Raw genomic sequence first — 20935 nt, forward strand, 5'->3', positions numbered from 1 at the left:
AACTTACCTAAGTAGTAGTTCTGATGTTTATATATACACAGAGATAGACAATTGTATCTAACACTGATTTTAAATAAAACAATTACAATTTTGCAGACTGAAGAAAATTTTTGTATATTTATAAAGTATAAGTGAAAAGTTCAAACACTATAGGCCTTTCTCATTATGTGATTTATAACTGCATAGACAAGCACAATTGTGAAACACCATAACTGAGTCATACTTCTATTATAGATTTAAGAGCTGACTGTGAAAACAAGCTGGGTGACACCTTGTTATTTGCTCTCCAGGCCTTTGCATTAGGACCACATTGTCATCCTGTTTGTTACATCAAGGAGAGGATACAATATGAGATAATATGCACACAGAAAACTGCCACTTGCTATTTCGCAACCCCCTTCCAAGTGTCCACTCAGTGGCTGGCCTATAAGGGCAAAGAGACTCTGCCACTCTTGCAGTCCAGAGCCAGAGACCACTCTTCTTTTACCTTTCCCCCATGCTACTGTATGTTATGTCTTCCTGCTTGGAGTCTGCATCACTACTGCCTGGGTATATACCTCCATAACCCTCCAGAAAAAGAAAGATGAACACCAAAGTCCCTCCTGCATGTTGTGGGATTATTTTCAGTTTATGCAATCAGCTGATGTGGCTAAGAGGCTGGCGGCTATCACATCTGACCAGTGCACTCAAGGCATATTAAATCTAACACGGAGCGGGTGTTGACTGGTTGGGTTCAGAGCGTGGTGAATGTTTCATTGTGTAAGGCAGAGGTTCCTGTAGTGATGCAATCACTCTTAAAGAAACTACAGTAGTCCTGGACACTTTGGACTGGAAAAACTATCAAGCAGTTGCAGATACGCACTTTTGGAGGCAGATGGTGTAGAGAGTAGTGGCATGGGAACCATAAGCATTATTGGATGGCACAAGTAAACATGCATTGGATTGGACTTGGTGTGGTAAAATAAATTCGTTTCTGAAGGTAATATTTTCTGACTTCTCTATAAGAATAATATGGTCACTATATGTAATTATTAATTATAATGTGATTTCTAACACAGACATATGCATTTTACTCAAAAGAAACTCCATTGTGTTCATTTGGACTTGCAGTCATTGGAGTACACATACAAGTGCAGACTTTCAGTGCTTTGCCTACCATCAGCCCTGCCTATTGTTAGCCCTGACTCTGCCTGCTGTTAACTGCCCTTCCCACTGTCCAACCTACCTCAGTGGACACCAACTTGCATTAGTCATGGCTGGTTGCAGTTGCACAGAGAATTCCATGCACACTGTGCCACTGGTGCTGCTGGTACTCTGGTAGCAGTTGTTCACTAGCAGCATAACCCATGACTACCACACCCAGGAAGAAAAAGTTCTGACTTCACACTTCTTCTGCTGCAAATGCTTGGCTGAAAAGATCTAATCTTAGAATGCATGGGTTAATCTTTGGGCTTTTGGGTTTTTAAGCACAGGGGCAGGGGCCCTTCTTTGTAAAACTGATGGCTTGACACAGGAACTTGAGTGGTGAGAAATAAGTGCTTAGGATTGTGTGTAGCTGCCCAAGTAAGCACATAATTGCAAAACATTATGCAGTATTGCAGGCAAATATGCAGATACTTAGAATTAGGGCATTAAGTGGTAAAAACTTCTTGATATCAATCTTAGTTGCTAGTTATAAGCCACTTATAATTTTACTATTCTTGTGTAGGCTGCCACTGGATTTGAAGTATTGTCACATGCATTGTTAATAGTCTTAAAGTATCATCATGTGTACTGTCATGTGCATTGCTAAAAGGTACTATACTGCAGCCTTGTAAATAAGCTCACAATAATTACTAGGCTGCAGTCTCTTTTCTTACTTTCTTACTAGTTTGCTAAGAAATTAGTAGCCTGCTTTTCCATTGGGGAGGTTAAGGTTCTTAGCAGGCAAATAAAAAGCTTTATAACAAGTGGACTAGCAGAGGAGGGCCGAGTGATCTGTGAGTCTGCTTCGGATTGTGAAAGAGTAGATTTCCATTCTTCAGGTGATACCAGGACAAAGTGGGCTGCTGGAGGAAGGATGGGGTCCTTCCATGAAACCTTCTCACTGTCCGACATGTACAAAAAATGTACATCAATCCTGAGAAAAGAACTTCTCAAAACAGTATTTTCTCAATAGTCATAATATATTATTAAATGCTATCAGGTCAAGTGAACTTTTAAACAGCTGATGACCAGGTAATTCTGTACACTTGCCTTCCATGGAATTCCTGGCTACCTATGGCTACTAGGCTAGTGCTTCTATATATGTCTGTTGTAATGCTTACATCAATGTTTCTCTTTTAACAAAGCACTTTAAGATGGGAAGGTGGACCTTTATAAAATGTTCATTAGTGATGCAGATGGCTCGAAATATGTTGCCTACAGTATCTAGTTTTGTTTCAGGAGAAAGTGGTGGTGAAGAGTGCTAAATTGGGGATCTTAGAACAGTGAAAAACTGAAAGGAGATGGACAAAGCAATAGGATTATCAGTACATCTTCCCTGTTCCTTCCATCATTATTAATTCAAATGCTCTAGTTGCTTTTCTCATCCAACTTCGGTAGGTAGTCATCTCAACATGCCTTCCATATTCTAAAGTCCTTGTTCTTGTTAAAAATAATAAAAAAATGAGTTAAGTTTTTAATCTCTTTTCAGTGTAATTCTAGAACTTTTAATGACTGATTCTATTTTTGTAGGTTAAAATATTATGTCAGCTTGAAATAATGAGGCACAAGTATCATCTTCACAAGCTTCTATTTTTGTTTAATGCAGACATGGACAGACTTCAGGGTGGTGAGATCTATTTTGTTTTTTGCAGGAATGCTGAGGTTCACCAAAGGGACCCAGCTGGATGATGGGGCCAGTTACCTACTAAACCAAATGAACTGTGAACTAGAGGAACTTGCATATATAAGTACCAATATATACCTGTTACCACAGATCAGGAAATTATAACAGTCTCATTGGCAATTATTTTGGGGGGGTTTGTGTGTGTGTTCTAGTTGTTAAATAATTGGGAAAAAGAAAACATGCCTCTGCAATGCAAATAATCCAGAGATCAATCTGCCTTTGCTTGTCTCTGTCTTAATGAACTTCTCTTGTAGTTGTAATGGAAAAAAAACCTTTATATATTAAACCTGTTTGTATTTACTGCAGGTACATCATGGGAGTTAGGAACCTATATTGCTGAAATTACTTCTAAATAATAGAGCATCATGATAACACTAATCACCCATGGGTGTAATACCTAGTTACCAGTTTGAGGTCCTGTATTTCTTACTTGCCTAGTAGTCGTTTCAACATTAGCTTTATGTTGTCCATGATAGCAACAGCACTATTTCATCTAACAGTATACTATTAAAATAATAGAAGGTTGATGTCACAAGGTAAATGCCATAATAGACAACATAAATGGTAATGTAATGTTTAGATGAAGGTCAGAATCATTTGGAGCAATATAATGCTTTGTTATACATAGCACTGTTCACTCGTGTCTTTATGTTAATTCCTTAAATTTAGTTTGACTCAGATGTCTTTATTTGGAAGACAACAGGTTTGAAGTTTAATTAATTCTATGTTGTGGGCATAGGTGGAATTAGATCATACATAGAAACAATGTAAGTTTTGTAATCTTGAGCTTACCTTTATCCCAGACATCAAGGGTGAGCTTAGCTGACATGCTAAAAGTGCAGTTCCAAGTACAGTATGTGCTCTCAGAAGTAGATGTTGGTGAGTTCAGTGGTATTTACTGCCAAATAGGTAGGACCTATGCATAGGTTTGTAGTCTAAGCCTAGGATCCTAAGCACACATTTAGTTTTGGAACTTGAATCTCTTTGCTGGATGTATTTTGGAGTTGGAATGTAGAATTTCAATGACCCTTGATTGGAAGTAACTATGGGATACAGTTGGCTGCATCCCTCTTTTTGAATTTGAGGTATGTTGCATGTGGTTGGACAGTGTTCTCGAAGCTACCAATATGAGTCTGACCAAACAGTGAGAGGCAGTGGAAGACAGGAGTGCCTGGGGTGCTCTGGTCCATGGGGTCATGAAGAGTCGGAAATGACTAAACAACAACAACCTCAGTTTGTAAAAGTCTGCATAAACAAAAATATATTCAACTGGCATCTAAACATGCTAAACAAAGGTGATGATTGGGATGGGGGGCAGCCTGGCCACGGAAGCAGATGCTACTTCTGCCATCCCTTTTCTGAATTTGTCCAGAGTTTCCCAATGCCATACTGTGACATATCTCCTATTCCCTACTAGTAAAGACACCCTAGTTTCATTTTCAGCTCATGCAGGCACATACCGTAGTGCTAACTATGCAATTAACAAAAAGAGCTACAATGCAGTGAATCACATTGGCACATATAAAGAATGCAAATAGAATTATTAAACTGTGTCATATGAACAAGGTACTTAAAGTGCTCAGCATCAATACAGTAGTACCTCCAGTTACGAATGGGATCTGGAGGGCCAGCCGCATCCTGAAAACTTTGTAACGGCAGGTGCCCTTCTGCACACACATGCAGCGTGATTGAGCACTTCTGCGCACGCATGCAGAGCGCTTCTGCGCATGCGTGCACAGTGAAACCCAGAAGTATACACTTCCGGGTTTGCCGCGTTCGTATCCAGAGGGATACATAAGCAGAGGTATGACTATATGCAAAACAATTGTAATAGTTGCAGAAAACAGTTTTAATAACCAAAATAATAAATAAACAGCGTAATAAACTTTTAAGCTAGTAAAAACATGCAAACCTTCAAAAGTGCACTATACCTAGTCAGTGCTTTTTTTCTAAAAAAAATAAGTTTAGGGGGTACTCTCATTTCCCTGTTGCTGCTGTTTAGTCATTTAGTCATGTCCGACTCTTCGTGACCCCATGGACCACAGCACGCCAGGCACTCCTGTCTTCCACTGCCTCCCGCAGTTTGGTCAGGCTCGTGTTGGTAGCTTCGAGAACACTGTCCAACCATCTCGTCCTCTGTCGTCCCCTTCTCCTTGTGCCCTTAATCTTTCCCAACATCAGGGTCTTTTCCAGGGAGTCTTCTCTTCTCATGAGGTGGCCAAAGTATTTTCCTACTCATGTTTAAATACTGTCCCTCAATGAGGCCAACCTTAGATTCACAAAATGTTTAGGGGTATGCGTACCCCTGCATCACCTCAGAAAAAAAGCATTGCCTTTAGTACAGAACTGCAGTTTATAACTCACCTTAAAACTCAAGATATTCACAAAATATTTGGGGTCCTAATTTATATCTCACATAAGTTCAACCCTGCCACTCACCAGAAAGAACTGAAGTACGTTCACTTGCACTATTGTTGAATGAAGCACTATATAGTTCTCTGAGTCCCACTATGAGCTCCACTAGTAAACCATCCACCAGCTTGTGGAGAGTAGGGTGTGTGTCCTGTCCCCATGATATCCCCCAATTGGCTCTGTAAAGGGTTAACTTCCTTTGCTGTTTCCCCAACAGGATCAGCCCACAAGTCTCCTCCCACAGCCAGATCAGTTTTAGTGAGCTCCACCTGGAAGGTGTTGGGTTTTAGCTTCTAATCAGTCCCAGTCTGGCTGCAATTCATGTCAGTTTGCTGATGAAACAGCAGCAGTTGGTGAAAAAAGTAGGTGGGCTGCATGTTATGGCAGTGCTGTTTTTTCTCTTGTCACTGACTAACTGATACTGTTAGAGTTCTTCTGTTCTCATCCTGGTCAGCATTGAACAAGACTGTTAAGGCACATTATTTTTGCATTCAAAGAAACATCTTTAAACATAGTTAACATGAAGTGAAGATGTTAGACTTCATGAAGCCAATATTTTTATTTTTATAGAATAACTCGTACTTTTGCAAAACCTAACCCAGGATACCACCTTCATGTATTGTTTCCAATAATGTAACACATTTACTAGAAGTATGTCCTATTGAATTCAAGTGTGTATACAATTTTTGTAGCCTAATTAATATACATCAGACTAGGTTTTCAGTCTAAATGCTATTGTCCTCTTGTTCTTTCACAAGAGCAGAATTGGTGAAACCCCCGATCATGACACCAAAATTGAAAATATTTTTCTTTAAATTATTTATCTTTCTTTTAATGTAAATGTCAAACAGAAAATTCAATGCTGCAATTCAGCCTGAAGGAAAAATAATTTGAGCAAATAACTGAAAATTCAGCTTTTATTTGAACACTATGCTTAATCAGAATTTCATAGAATTTTAAAATCAAGTAATTACTATGTTAAGGAAGTTTGAATGCAAAGAAATAAAACAAGACCTTTATATAATTACAGCATATGAAGTTAACCAGTAATTAAAAGCAAGACATGGTTGTAAAAATAGATGATATTAAGTAATGAATAAATCATCGCTATTTCACAGGCTGGTCCTTGGTGTATGGTAATTTTTTTCTGCAACTTAGCAATGAAATACATTACTGTACCATCATTTTAAAAAACAACTATGGGGGCTTCCTCGTCCATGCCCAGTGCTCTGAACTATATCATACTACCGTAATCTGATGTGCTGTTTTCCATCCTGTTTCTAAACACAGTTCTTGAAAATCATTGCGTTCTGTAAACTGTAAAACTTCGGTTAGGATTTTGAGTTAAAGTATCTCGGCATGTTCTGTGGAGGGGAATTCACAAGTAGGATTGTACTAACAAATTTCCATTCATGGATTTCTATTGGATCCACATAGTCTTGTTTACTTGTTCATAGAATGAGAAGAGGCACCTTAATGCAGTCCAGCATTGTCCTCTTCCCACCTCCAAACACCATTTGTCTACTGCACTTTCTTTTTTCTCCCTGATGTTTCTTATCTTCTCCAAACTGCTGCATGTATTAAGAGGAAACTCTTTCTTTCTCAGTCCCTCTGATAAGTGTACAGAGGTGGAAAATCCTGCTAGTCATTCTGTTCTTCAAACTGTACTTGGGAACTGCTGAAAGACTTTGCAAGAAGACCAGGGGCTTTTCCCACTTGGTGAGTGAGATTGTTTGTGAATGCCACTTTGGATGATACAGTATTGGAAGCTGGATGACATGAACTATTTGCCGTGGTAATATATTTACCCCTACATGTGCACACACACACATTCAATCTGTGTTTTAAGATTCCTTAAAGTATTGCCAAGTGTCCCTCAATGGGAGAATAATAATGACAGACAAGCTTTTCTGAAGTACAGTTGCAGAAGGAGTGTTGGGTATGCAATAAAATACATTCATATGAAGCTTACAGTGAAAGCATGGCCACTACTCTAAATAAGCTGATTATGCTATAGGATCCTCTGTCACGTGCAATGCATCTGTGTCTGACATTCATGGCTTATTTGGCAGTCAGTGTTCAGTGTTCCTTGAAGGTGAAGGATTTCAAAGCTACTATTATTTCTTACTTTATTTTAATAGATCATAATAGTCAATTGACCTGAACTGTTTACATTGTAACAATGAGTTTCTTACAGGAACAGAGCAAGGCGATGCCAATTGTCATAATAAACAATGAACTTGTTGCCTGCCAGCCCATAATCACCAGTTCTTAGTTAGAGAAGTGAAAGATTATGAAGACAGCTGAATAATGAAGTACTTTTTAATAATGCACCTGTTTAATGCTAGGAAAATGGCAATATTGTGGAATTCCTTTTTAAGGTTGTTATGAAAACAATATGTTAGCAGTCTAATAGAAGAAATGCAGTGAATTTGGCAGATAGGATTCAATTCAACAAAAAATTAAGCACATTTGAATTCCCGTAATTCAGTGGGAGATTTTAATCCAATTGATAGTATGTTGAAATCAATGGGAATTAAAAGTGCTTTCATTTGTTTGAATCATGCCCTTGGTTTTTAATGTCTTCCCTTATTTTGGCTACTGACAGGAGGAGGAGGAGAGAAAGATGGATATTTATGTCTAGCTCTGCTGGCCTTATTTGGGAATTCTCTGGGGATTAAAGTTCTATTGCAGGGGTTTATTTAAGAGTCAAATACATTTGTGCAGTACTGGTGATCCTTAAAATATGCAGGCATGTGCCTTGTGTTTATTACAAGTTCATAGTTTGTTAAAAGTTGTTCATACTTTTAGCACATCTCTTGAGAAATATAACTCATTGTACATGTCACAACCAGTTTTGTCATATATATTTGCACCTTCAGATGCTTTAAATATCTCCTGATACTGTCCCCATGACAGCAGGAAATAGTAAAATCCAACATACAAGTTATTAAAATTAATCAATCATGCTGTTTTCTGTGAAAGACAGATCTAAAAATATAATGCAAGATTAGTATTCTGGATCTCTCAATCTTGTGGGCGGGGCGGGAATTGATATGTCCAATTCTAACAAAAGGTTTTTTCGAATGAACTGCTTCTGCGGGAATTTTCTAGAAGCATTTGTGTGTTGGAGAATGCTACATTGTAAGAAGCCACCTTAAACCATTAATCTGGATATGTTTGACTCGGTGACTTACAAGCAATTCAATAATTCTTGAGATGGAAGGAAAATGAGATAGAAACTTTTTCTGATAAAATGTTTATTTGGAATGCAGGTTATGTGCAAAAGTCAGTGGTCAACATTGTTACCATAGTATTGGAAATAAGATGTTTGTGTTCTGTGCCTACAAGTTTTAAAAAACTGGTTCGTTCTTCAGTCAGCTAGTGAAAAGCAATCTATTTGGGCCCACGTCATACCTGCATAGTACACTATGCACGACGGTACGTTATAGTATACTCTCTGGGAAGGTGAGAAGAATCTACCAGGAAACAAAATTATTTTTCTGCAGCTGCAGGGCATAAAACAAAGTGACATGTTACTGAGAGGCATACATCACTTTTAATGCCAGTTTTTGGAAATGGCAGGCAGGGAGAGTGCCTTTGTGCTCAAGTTCTGCTTGCAGGCCTCTTATGGGCATCTGGTTGGCCGCTGCGAGATCAGGGATTCTGGTCTAGGAAGAGCCATTGGCCAGATCCAACAGGGCTATTCTTTTTATGTTCAGTTCTAGACCAACATTGTAAAATGTCCTGTTTTCTGAGTATTTTATTCTTGCTGGAGTCCCAGCTTGTTCAGGATCCATCTGTCATTTCGAGCCTTGGACAAAATTTGTTAGCATTTCCCCAAAACATTCCTTAGTCCCTATAGTGTACTATCTCCCGTTTATTGTTGATATAGTGGTGATCTACCTACAGATTTCACTTCCCTCTGGGAATAATCAATCTAAATGGTAAACCATACATGGATTCCAAAGTACTCCTTCACTTGTTGCCTTTTCCCTTTGAATAAAGGGAAGATAACAAAGATAACCTGTTAGTTCCTCATTAAGAATTTTTATTTTAGTACTGTTTCCAAATTACTATATGAATGATTATGAAACATGGGGTTTTTAAATATGTTTTTGCAGTTGCTTGTGATCTAGATGGAGAAAGTTGAGCACTTATAAAGCGGATACTGTATATATTGTAGTTTGGACTGTGGAAATGAGATGCATTTTGTCTCCAGATGTTATTCCAGGATCTTTGGTCAAAGGGAGGAAGTGTTCTCTTGCTCCCTGCCACCCAGCAGACTAAGAGGTAATGATAGCAAATATTGTTATAATATTAAGAGGAACTGATTGATTGCCACAGTTAAGTTCCCATTATCTTGGGAACAGGCGAAGTCCCAGCAGACTGGAGGAGGGCAAATGCTATCCCTATATTCAAAAAGGGGGAAAGGGAGGACCCAAACAATTACCGCCCAGTCAGCCTGACATCAATACCAGGAAAGATTCTAGAGCAGATCATTAAGCAAACGGTCTGTGAGCACCTAGAAAGGGACACTGTGATCACTAAAAGTCAGCATGGGTTTCTGAAAAATAGGTCATGTCAGACTAATCTGATCTCATTTTTTGACAGAGTCACAAGCCTGGTAGATGAAAGGAACGCTGTGGATGTAGCATATCTTGATTTCAGCAAGGCCTTTCACAAGGTGCCCCATGATATTCTCGTAAAGAAGCTAGTAAAATGTGGGCTAGACAATGCTACCATTCAATGGATTTGTAACTGGCTGACTGACCGAACCCAAAGGGTGCTCATCAATGGCTCCTCTTCATCCTGGAGAGAAGTGACTAGTGGGGTGCCACAGGGTTCTGTCTTGGGCCCAGTCTTATTCAACATCTTTATAAACGACTTGGATGGTGGGCTTGAGGGCATCCTGATCATGTTTGCAGATGACACCAAATTGGGAGGGGTGGCTAATACCCCAGAGGACAGGATCACACTTCAAAATGATCTTAACAGATTAGAGAACTGGGCCAAAGCAAACAAGATGAATTTTAACAGGGAGAAATGTAAAGTACTACACTTGGGCAAAAAAATAAAAATAATAAAAATGAAAGGCACAAATACAGGACAAATACAGGATGGGTGACACCTGGCTTGAGAGCAGTACATGTGAAAAGGATCTAGTAGTCTTGGTAGACCACAATCTTGACATGAGTCAACAGTGTGATGTAGCAGCTAAAAAAGCCAATGCAATTCTGGGCTGCATCAATAGGAGTATAGCATCTAGATCAAGGGAAGTAATAGTACCACTGTATTCTGCTCTGGTCAGACCTCACCTGGTGTACTGTGTCCAGTTCTGGGCACCACAGTTCAAGAAGGATACAGTACTGACAAGCTGGAATGGGTCCAGAGGAGGGCAACCAAAATGGTCAAAGGCCTGGAAACGATGCCTTATGAGGAACGGCTTAGGGAGCTGGGCATGTTTAGCCTGGAGAAGAGAAGGTTAAGGGGTGATCTGATAGCCATGTTCAAATATATTAAAGCCATGTTCAAATTTATTAAAGGATGCCATATAGAGGAGAAAGGTTGTTTTCTGCTGCTCCAGAGAAGCGGACACGGAGCAATGGATTCAAACTACAAGAAAGAAGATTCCACCTAAACATTAGGAAGAACTTCCTGACAGTAAGAGCTGTTCAACAGTGGAATTTGCTGCCAAGGAGTGTGGTGGAGTCTCCTTCTTTGGAGGTCTTTAAGCAGAGGCTTGACAGCCATCTGTCAGGAATGCTTTGATGGTGTTTTCTGCTTGGCAGGGGGTTGGACTGGATGGCCCTTGTGGTCTCTTACAACTCTATGATTCTATGATCTTATGTATAAACTTCAAGAAATTAGCAGTTTAGCAACTGTTTTTACTTGATTATGTGTTTTAGTAAAGAATGAAAGATACCCCACTCTCCCAAGTTGTCTGCAGCAAGAGCTATTGTTATGACCAAACATTTCTTCTGCTTCTGGTCTGTAATCATGAGGGATCAGCTAGTGGTCATAGGCCTAGATTAGCTATCATCTTTACAGTAGGCTATTGGTAAATATTGTTCCTACAGGAGTCTTCTCTCCCAGGATGAAGAAAATCTTGCAAGATTTAGGACAAATTGCTTCTAGAGTCAATACAAATGTATCTAACAAACAGGATTGTTAATGTCCAGGCTCCCACCCTCAGACGAAAGATGCTTGGCTAAGCAAATCCCAAAAACTTTATTGATAACATCAGCACACAGTATCACCACCAAGTACAGGATATACAGTGCAACAGTTCTTAAGCAAAGTTCTAAGCAAAGACATTGTCCCAACACTTGACATGCCCCTCCTGCTCTGCTTTTAAAGAGCAAGGCCTGTATTTTACCAGTTTAGGGCCGCAGCTAGATTACCAGCCCATCTGAACAGAGATTTCCTGGCCTCAGTTATCCATGCTCTGATAATCTTCAGGTTAGACTACAGTAATGTTCTAAACCTGGAGCTACTTTTGAATACTGTTTGGAAACTACAGTTTGTTCATAAAAAAGCTGTTACATTATTAACGGGGACTGGGGATTATGATTGCATTATGCTTTGCTATTCTGAATGCACTGACTCCCACTTTATTATTCTTTTAGCACCAGGAAAAGTCATTTTCCTGAGCTTTTAAGTGGCACTTTTAATTATGATGCTTTTATAATGTTATGGCTTTTAGCTTATTTTAACTTTCAGGGGTTTTTATAAACTGTTCTGGGATTATAGCTGAATGGTGATATATCTATATATCTATATCTATGAATGAACCATTTGTCAGCTCCAGTGATTTCAACAGGAGAGTTCAACGTGTTTTTCAGTGTAGATATAAGGTACTTAACTTTGGTAGCATTGTGGCATGTGTTTAGAAACCCCGTTTTTAGTAATGTGACACTAGTAAAACTCAAAATAGAAATAATCTACTTAACCAATAAACTGCACCTGAGTGATCTTTATCTCTTGGCTTGGAAATGAAAAGGATTAGTCTAAGTTCAAATGTTCTCTGTTGTGGTCTATGCAAGAGTATGTACGCACTAACCTTTTCTCTTTGCTTTTTCTGTGGTCCAATTTGGTTTATAGCTATGTGTTATGGTTATGTGGTAAGATCTGGTATAGCAGGGACATCAGATGCTGCTGTGTTTATGTTGTGCATTCAGTCTAATGACCAGATCTTTAGGATTGCCTCAGTGCCTGAAGCTAATGTGTGCATATTGGGAGCAGAAGTACATATCATGCAATGTTGCTTTTGTTTCACTGTACTATTTCAGCTAAGATGGGAGATTTAGTGCTCGACTGTTTCTTTCTCATATATATCTCTTGAGCATGGAGAACAAAATCATAGTCGGAATATACCGGTATCTTCTCCTTCATCTGCTGTGTGCAGAGAAAATGCATTTGCCTACTGTAGCTTGAAATAACTGAATCCAGACATTGAGGCTCTATATTTGAGGGAAAGCAGCTAGGCTATGCTATGAGGTTGGGATCTTCACCCTTTGATAAGCAATGCTGTCTTCCTTACATAATGAAGCAATTTAGGCAAGGGGTAGTGAGTTCCACTGGTCAACAGTGTCCCTGGAAAAATGAAAAGCACCAGTAGCCTGGGCACCTAGTGGTTGGAATAAAGTCATTCATGATGAGGACAATGAAGACAATTATGCTATAGATATCGTCCATCCCCATTTATGTGTTACTAAAACTATATAGAACATCTTTCCTCTTCATTTTTATGTACCAGTATAGGTGGCAAGTTTCACATCCTACAGTAGCATAATTAATGGTTTCTGTTGTGCTTTGCATGAAATTATTTATAGATTCTTGTGCTCTATTTTTAGCGAGCTGGCTCCATCTAAATAAGCTCTATCACTCACAGTTCAGTTATTTGTCTTGCAGAAAGAAAGGCAGATTGCTCTAGCTTTCTTTCTAGGAGCAACTTGATCCTACTTTTGCTACTGGGGAAGCCAGGCACTATTCAGTGAAATACTGTAGCATGGTGAAATTTGCCCAGAAGTTCCAGCAGAAGTTTGTTTCTCCTTTCCTTATTCTCAAACATTATGAGATTATCCCAGATCCTTTCTGCATTGCCCCCAATCTTGGAATTTTGCTGTGTGTGTACATTGCAGTGGGTTAGACTAGATTAGTCTTAGGGTCACTTCAAACTCTTTGATTCTATTATTCTGTTTAATGCAGAGCCGGGTTCTCTCTTGCTCTTAAAAGGACTACCAAAAAAGTAAGAAAAGGAACCATACTGCCCGCAAGCACCTTGTGTAGATAAGGTAGTGTTGACATTTACCAGTGAACATAACTATTTTAATTAGTAAGCATTAAAGTGTACTGAAGTCCTTAGGTGCTCATATTCCCATTTTCTTTAAAAACAGAGAGAGAGAGAGAGAGAGAGAGAGAGAGAGAGAGAGAGAGAGAGAGAGAGAGAGATGGTTTTCATGCATACCACAGCTCTAAGGAATATGTTTGCTTTGGGATATTGTAAGATGTATATCTTACAAATCCTTGCAAAATGATATTTGTAAGCGCACTAGCAGCATAAACATCTCTTACAGTAAAGGCTGTGCTGCTGTTGGCATCCTAACTCTTAAGTGACATAACTAACCTAGATAAACCTCTGATGCATGAAAGACTAGCAGTTTAGCTTTCACCCCACCCGCTTCCCCTCAGGGATTGCATTTGAAAAGAGGGAAGGAGAAGGGAAGAGAAGTCTGTACAGAATTCTGCACAGCAGTCATAACTCTGTTTTATATTGCAGCATTTTCTCACACACTATTGAAACAATGATCAAACAAAAAGAGATCTTTGAGCCCAGTGATATTGGTGGAAGAATTAACTAGCATTTAATGATACTCTAAGGGTCCTAACTTTAGCTGAATTGTGCCCCCCCTGCCTCCCAGCTCTACCCATTCTTGCTAAGTTTCCTCTTTCGGTTGTGTGGCTTATACACAGGGGCGTCTTGTTTTTGTTTTTTCCAAACCATAACTGACTTCTAACCATGGTTGCACATTTCAGATGTTAAGAATAGTTTAAAAGTAAGTTGTGGCTACAATAAATTTTGTTTCCCGTTGAGCAACATAATTGTGCCCATGGTACCCCCCTGGCTGAAAGCTGTTGACAAATATCATGACTGTGTCATTGGTTGTTCTGTGGCGATTCGGTCAGGTTTTTCAGACCACCTCCTATGGTAGGCTTAGGGGCTGCATATCCATTTGTGGATTACCTTATTAGACATTAATGTGTTCCTCAATGAATCTCAGTGATCATCAGTTCTTCGTTGTAAAAGCAACCATATTGTAGTTATTAAAATTAAAATACATTATGTTTAGGGAGGCTTTTAATGTTTAATTGTTTTATTTCATTTTTCTGTTGTAAGCTGCCCAGTCTGGGGAAACCCAGCCAGATGGGCAGGGTATAAATAAATTATTATTATTATTATTTTCATATGAATGTGTTCTACCTTGCTCCCGAAACATAACTTGGGACTGAAGTCTCAATAATTTCAAGAGAATTTATTTCTGTGTAAAGCCACATGTTTGTCTGAGGGGTGTGTGTGTTTAAAATGTGCATTAGAAGAAGTCTGGGGCCAACATGCCTCTCTGTTCCATGTGTGTCTGACTCAACACATCCCTAAAAAAATGGTTTAGGGTTTGGGAGGAAGCTACTGTAACATGCACCCTTCCCCTTACCCCTCATCCTGAGTACTAGCTATGTATAACTGCTGCTAGACCTTGTTAAAGTAATTCTAGCTATTCTAAATTGGCTTCCTCTATTTCAGTAGAAAGGAAACATTGTTTTGTTGAGTAGCAAAAGTGTAAGGAGAGAGTTGGCTATTACTGTTTGCAATACAAAATGTAAACATTGCTTGTTTTGTGTCTTATTGTATTCCAGACCAGTCTTTCCATATGGGGATGGGGAAGCCTTGGCATCGTGCTTTTTCTAATAACATTTGGACCATTCGCTATATTTTACTTTGCATTTTATATTCTCTGCTTCGTGGGTGGGTAAGTACGTGTCTTATAATATGAGAAACACGGTATGTAAAGAAAGTGTACTTAAAATGATGCAGTGAAATTAGAACTATTTTGATAAATAGGTTCCCTTTAAGAAGGATCAAACAAAAAGAGATTATAGTCAGCAAGACAAGTTACTTAAATAGGTGCCCAGCTTCTTGGCGTCTGCAAAGACGGAACATTGATAAAGAACCTTGTTGTTACTATTATTCATCTGTTTGGCAGTATTATTCATCCTTTCTGCTTCTTTTCAAGATAATCAAGCATATTTAAGTAAATTACTTCACTGTACCTGTGCTTTTTTTGATAGCACATTGTTACACCCATTATGAGATAAAATTCAACCAGACCTTGACTATATGGAGGCCTCAATTGAAGAGTTCAGTCAAGGACAAATTAACTATCATGAAAATGTAGAGTCCATATTCACCCAAGGCTTACTTCAAGTCAGGTTAAAGTGAAATCATTTAAATGCATAAATGATTTCTCTGTTGTATTTTCATCTATTCCTATATACCCATTTCCTTCAAATTAGGGCTTATCTACACTTCCATTCCTTCCAGGCACAGTCTGCACTTAAAAGCTCTGTGTCCAAGCGCCCTTTTTGTTGTTGTTGCTGCTGCTCCAGAGCTTTGTCTGTAAAATCCCATCTTTAAATTCAGTCGGAGCAAATGTCAATCTGCTGAAAACCCGAATTGATGTTTGTTTCAATTGAGCTCTAAAGAGCAGGTTTTCACAGGGAAAGCTCCCGGGGGGCGTTTGGGGGGGGGCGTGGACTGCTTCAGAGCTGTTAAGCACAGAGGTGTGCCTGGAAAGTGAGGAGAAAAAGGTAAGTGTGAATAACTTACCATTAGTTAATACCATATTGTATTAACTTTTGCTATGGATGAATTGGTAAATTCACAAGAATGAAGCTAATTCAAAGATGTTAAGCAGGATTTGTGTTCCAAAAAATATGTTTGTTTAATACAAATGTTTTTGCATTATTTAAACAACATTCAGTTAGCACTGAGTAGGTGGAGGCTTGGGGAACAAATTTTGGCTATTTTTTATTTAGAATGTTAGTAGATTATCTCACTGTTTGAAACTTACAATATAGTTTCATTCTTCTAGGGGCTTTGTGGTAACACTCTTGTTTGGGAAAAACAACTCAGAGACGTACCTTGAACGGTGTGAACACTCCTATCTTCCTCCAACATCGTTTGGTATTACTAAGGTAAGTAAAATATACTGGCATTATTTTTCACAATTTATTCTCCGCAAGTCAAACTTTATTGTGCTCATGCCACATTTCCTTTTCAAGTTAACAACAAAAGAAAAGGTATTTTAGGCAATTTAAAGAACAAACCCTCCCAACTTTGGTATTAAACAACTTCTGCTGATGGTTGATATATCAGTTTTGGTTAGACTGAAAATGAAGTCATAAATAAAGTAAGAATCGTGAAGTACTTTATAAACAGAATAACAGGATGATGTGTGTGAAATCCCAAATGGCTTTTTTTTCTCATGTGATTTCGCTCTGAAACTTCAACATGATGATACATGAAATGCGTGATAGCATTTCTGTCGGGGTAGATCAGGTTTGGGACTGTGGGGCATGTGGAGAGGATTTTAGTGCTTTATTTCATTCTGGTCTAATCCAGATTGGAGAGCGGTAGAGCTGCTATTTTTTAAGCAACGAACAAACCCAGATACATTAAATGCAGGATTGCATTTTGCATATCACTTAGTTTAGCTTTCTCTTTTTTTCTAATATTGTATTTTATGTATATTTTCTGCAAATTAGCCCCAAAGTGGTTTTTGCTGTCTGTCCTGGCAGGATCACCATTCTGGACCTTTCATCTTTTATAAATTGATACATCTGCTTCTTCAGCTGACTTAATTGGACTTTCATAGTCTTAGACTGAAAAGCAAAGTAAAGCTTGTGTTTGTAGTACATGAGGGAAGCTTGCCGCCTTTGGTTTAGATTCTAAGTTGCTAAAATAGACAAGGTATGAACAACGAAGCTCTCTTTAGTGGATTAACTAGAAGCTGTTGCCTAAAACTTAATCTTGAATGTTGGGTCCTCCTCCTGTAGTTTGATTAAATATGCTTGGATATATATCTATTCTTGTGCCTGTCTGACTGTATTGATGAAAACTATACTATATTAATGCACTGTTTAACATTGGACCTGCTACAAGCTCTGTAGTCTCAGTGGATTTTGATCGTGGCTATCCTTAACAGCATTTCCATGTGGTTTTTAAATATGATATTCTCACAAAGGGTTGCTGACAGACAAAGCAGAAGTACAAAATCCAGTAGGTGTGTCCTTTGCTGAATCCTTTTTGCATTGTAAACCATAAGCATGTGTCAGAATCTTTTTTTTAATGAATTGACTAATTCTGTCCATTCTCTCCCAAAGTGCATAGAAGAAATGAAACAGGAAAGCAAGCCTATTAAGATTGATAGGAGGTTGACTGGAGCATATATAATTGATGAACCTTTGCAACAAGTAAGTTTTGAAAAAATAATTGCATTGTAAATCAGACTATAGCCATGATATTCTGTGACATTTGTTATAGTAAGATTTTTTTGTGGGCTGCTAAAATAGGAGAACTTTCAAGATAGTATATATTGAGTACAATATATGCTCAAATAATGAGCATACTGGGCTGTATCACATTTTTTAAAAATATGGTATGTCTCTGACCAGTTTACACTTCACATTCTTTCTGGTGATAGATCAGGTAGAAATGTCCTAAATGTGGTTAGCCCCTTTTGAAGCGGCTCAGACTTTCTGACTGTTATCCCAAGGAACTGAATAACTTATTAGTGTTTTTGTTGGATCACATCTGCCTCTCATATTTATTGACATATGTTTTGAAGTTGTAGATAGCCAATACAAACGTTTTCCCCATAAGTACATGAGTATAATCTGAAGGTGACTAAAGCTAAGCAGGTCTGTGTCTGGCTAGTCCCTGCCACAGTACCACATGGAGCCCAAGGTGGCATGCATGATGGAATAAAAGTGGGTTAAAAATGTAAGAAAATAAACTGGCTAAATAATACCTTGTCCAGATTGTTTTTGCATTCCTTGTGGGTCCACTCCAAAAGGTGGGTCCACTCTAAAAGAGCTGGTTTACATGTAATGCAAAACTATGGTCTGAAGCAGTTGTTAGTTGCTAAACAAGCCAACTATAAAATATATATGGTTTATATTCAGCCATTCTACATGCTTAGATTATGCTCTGAATTATCACCAGGTAGACTTTGGTTGTTCTGGTTGAAGTGGAGGGTGGGGGGAAGGGGCAGACAATGATTATTGTTTGACTTGCGGTCTTTGCCTCAGGCATGGTTAATGTATGTAACCAGAAACAGAGAGCACAGAACTAGCACAGAACTGCAGAAGCATCAAGCAAGATCTAGAATTGAATTGTGATTTCCTCAATTAAGGAATGTATATCACTGCTCTTGCTTGCTGCCTGGCTTTTAGAACTGGAAAAATTAAAGTCTTTCTGGCACTGTATGATATTTACATTAAATTTAATGCAAATTCATACTGTGAAAGGACATGTGCTGCACCCTTGAGGAAATGCACTTGTGGATGTAAAGGAGGACATAAATATTTAATAAATGGTTCCCCACCCCCTCCAAAAAGAGTCAAATGCTCTATGAATTTTGAGCAGAACTCTTTATCAGGGCTAAAATATATGTCAACCATTCTAATCAATTATAAAATGCAGTGATAGGAGCAGGCATTAATTTTTAATTTGCATACTCCCTACTCTGCTTATCCCTTCTCTGTTTATGAGGGGAGGGGATTAGAAGCTTCCATTCCTCCCCCCCCCCCCAGAAAATCACAATTTGCTCTTTAATCCAAACTCAACAAACTATGGTTAAAGAAAACTAGGATCCCAGACCAAGCTAAACAATCGTTTACTGCAAACAGATATGAAGATTTCTAATTTCTACTTTAAGAGAAGGAAAAAGGACATGTACGCAAGGCTTGCCATGGGTCATACTCGAAACGCAAAATAGCTTTGCTGGTTTTTTCAAGGTCTTTCAAAGCTTGCAAGCAGCATGAGGGAAAAATACTTTTGTACTTTTTGTGCTTGTTACCTAATGAGAAACTTCTTTGTAGTGTGTGTGGGGGGGTGGGGGTGGTTTGTATGGTTTTATAGGGGAGTGGTAAATTTGCCTTAGCACTGGATGGATTTCATGACCTGGTGTCTTTGAGTCATTGACATCATTCCTAGACAAATACTGAGATTAGTTTGGATATCTGGAGATTTAAAGCGCAATTTACTGTTTGCTGTTTTGTCTTAACATTTCAAGCTTTGATCCTTCCCTCCTCCCCCTGTATTATTCTCTACTGTTGCAAAATACATAAGGCGTTTAAGCTCTCATTAACAACAACAAGCTTTTATATATTGTTGTTGTTAATGAGAGCATAAGCCCTTTATGTAAGTGCTTAATTCTAAGATTTGTGGAATTAAAATGAAAAGCAAAGTAAGCCTTGTGATATTTGTAAGATTTGGAAAACACTATTGATGGCAGTTTTACATCACAGGTACCTGTGGCCACAGTTCACTGTAGGTTTGGGGAAAGGAATTGTGAAGTATGCCATGTTAAAAAATGCTCTGCTACCTTAGTCAGAAAAAGCTTTCCAATATTGTCATGTAACAGAGATGTGGAATAAACTAGGCATTTAGGGATTGGACTTGTTCCTTCTCTCTCCTGCACAAACATTCCTTCTCCCTTGATGTACTCTACCAAGAGTCGCTGTATAAATGCAACTGTAACCAACCTGATTTTAAGTAAATCAAGATAATGGCAAAAAACCTCACTCGATAAGCCTAATTAAGCTCTGAGCCTTTATTTAAGCAAGTGGCTATGATCCAGAACACGAAAGGTAAAGTACTCTTGAGCCAACGTGTTCAGTGACCAGCAGCAGGAGAGCTCTGCAGTGTGCTTGTGATCATGAGCACACCCAGAATTGCGATTCATTTTAGTGTTCTGAATTTCTCACATTCTGAATGACAATTGTGTCGCACAATAATGGTTTCATTTGCATGTTGTGATGAACCACGGTTGATAAGTTATTGTAATGACACTTAAGATGGGGCTTTTGGTTCTATCTGCTTGTTCATGAAGCATCAAGGATAGTTTGCTCCTAACAAACTATGGTCAGCAACCCAAGAACAAACCTTGGCTACAGATTGTGGTTTGCTAGGAGCAAAGCAAAGATATAATGCTAAGCCAAGAATCATAGTTTGTTTTCTCCAAGCAAGCAGGGAGGAGGGAAACACCACAAAGTTTGAACTTTGGTTTACTGTGTTGTGTGAACCAGGCCAGTACAGTATCACAACTTTAGCCCTTATAAGCATTATTTGTTTAACAAAATTTTCAGATAATGTAGAAACAATTACACACATGAATGTTTTAATATTTTATTTATCTAATTTGATATAATTTTAGGTTATCCAGTTTTCCTTGCGTGACTATGTCCAGTATTGGTATTACACACTAAGTGACGATGAATCCTTTCTTCTTGAAATCAGGCAAGCTCTCCAAAATGCACTAATTCAGTTTTCTTCTAGGTAAGAATTACTTTTGTTTTTCAAACAAATCTTGA

At 38.5% G+C, this 20935-nt stretch overlaps 1 protein-coding gene across 5 annotated transcripts in view; it reads left to right on the plus strand.

Moving 5' to 3' along the window:
• Positions 1-20935, plus strand: part of SNX13 (sorting nexin 13) — a 59492-nt gene that overhangs the window by 5576 nt on the left and 32981 nt on the right. For all 5 annotated transcript variants that reach the window (XM_088653968.1, XM_088653971.1, XM_088653969.1 and 2 more), the window contains exons 2-5: positions 15197-15309; positions 16432-16534; positions 17723-17812; positions 20779-20900. In XM_088653968.1, coding sequence (XP_088510094.1) covers positions 15197-15309; positions 16432-16534; positions 17723-17812; positions 20779-20900 — 428 coding nt within the window. The remainder of the gene's footprint in view (positions 1-15196; positions 15310-16431; positions 16535-17722; positions 17813-20778; positions 20901-20935) is intronic.

This window comes from Zootoca vivipara, chromosome 11, assembly GCF_965207765.1.
Source record: "Zootoca vivipara chromosome 11, rZooViv2.hap1.1, whole genome shotgun sequence".
Lineage (NCBI taxonomy): Eukaryota > Metazoa > Chordata > Lepidosauria > Squamata > Lacertidae > Zootoca > Zootoca vivipara.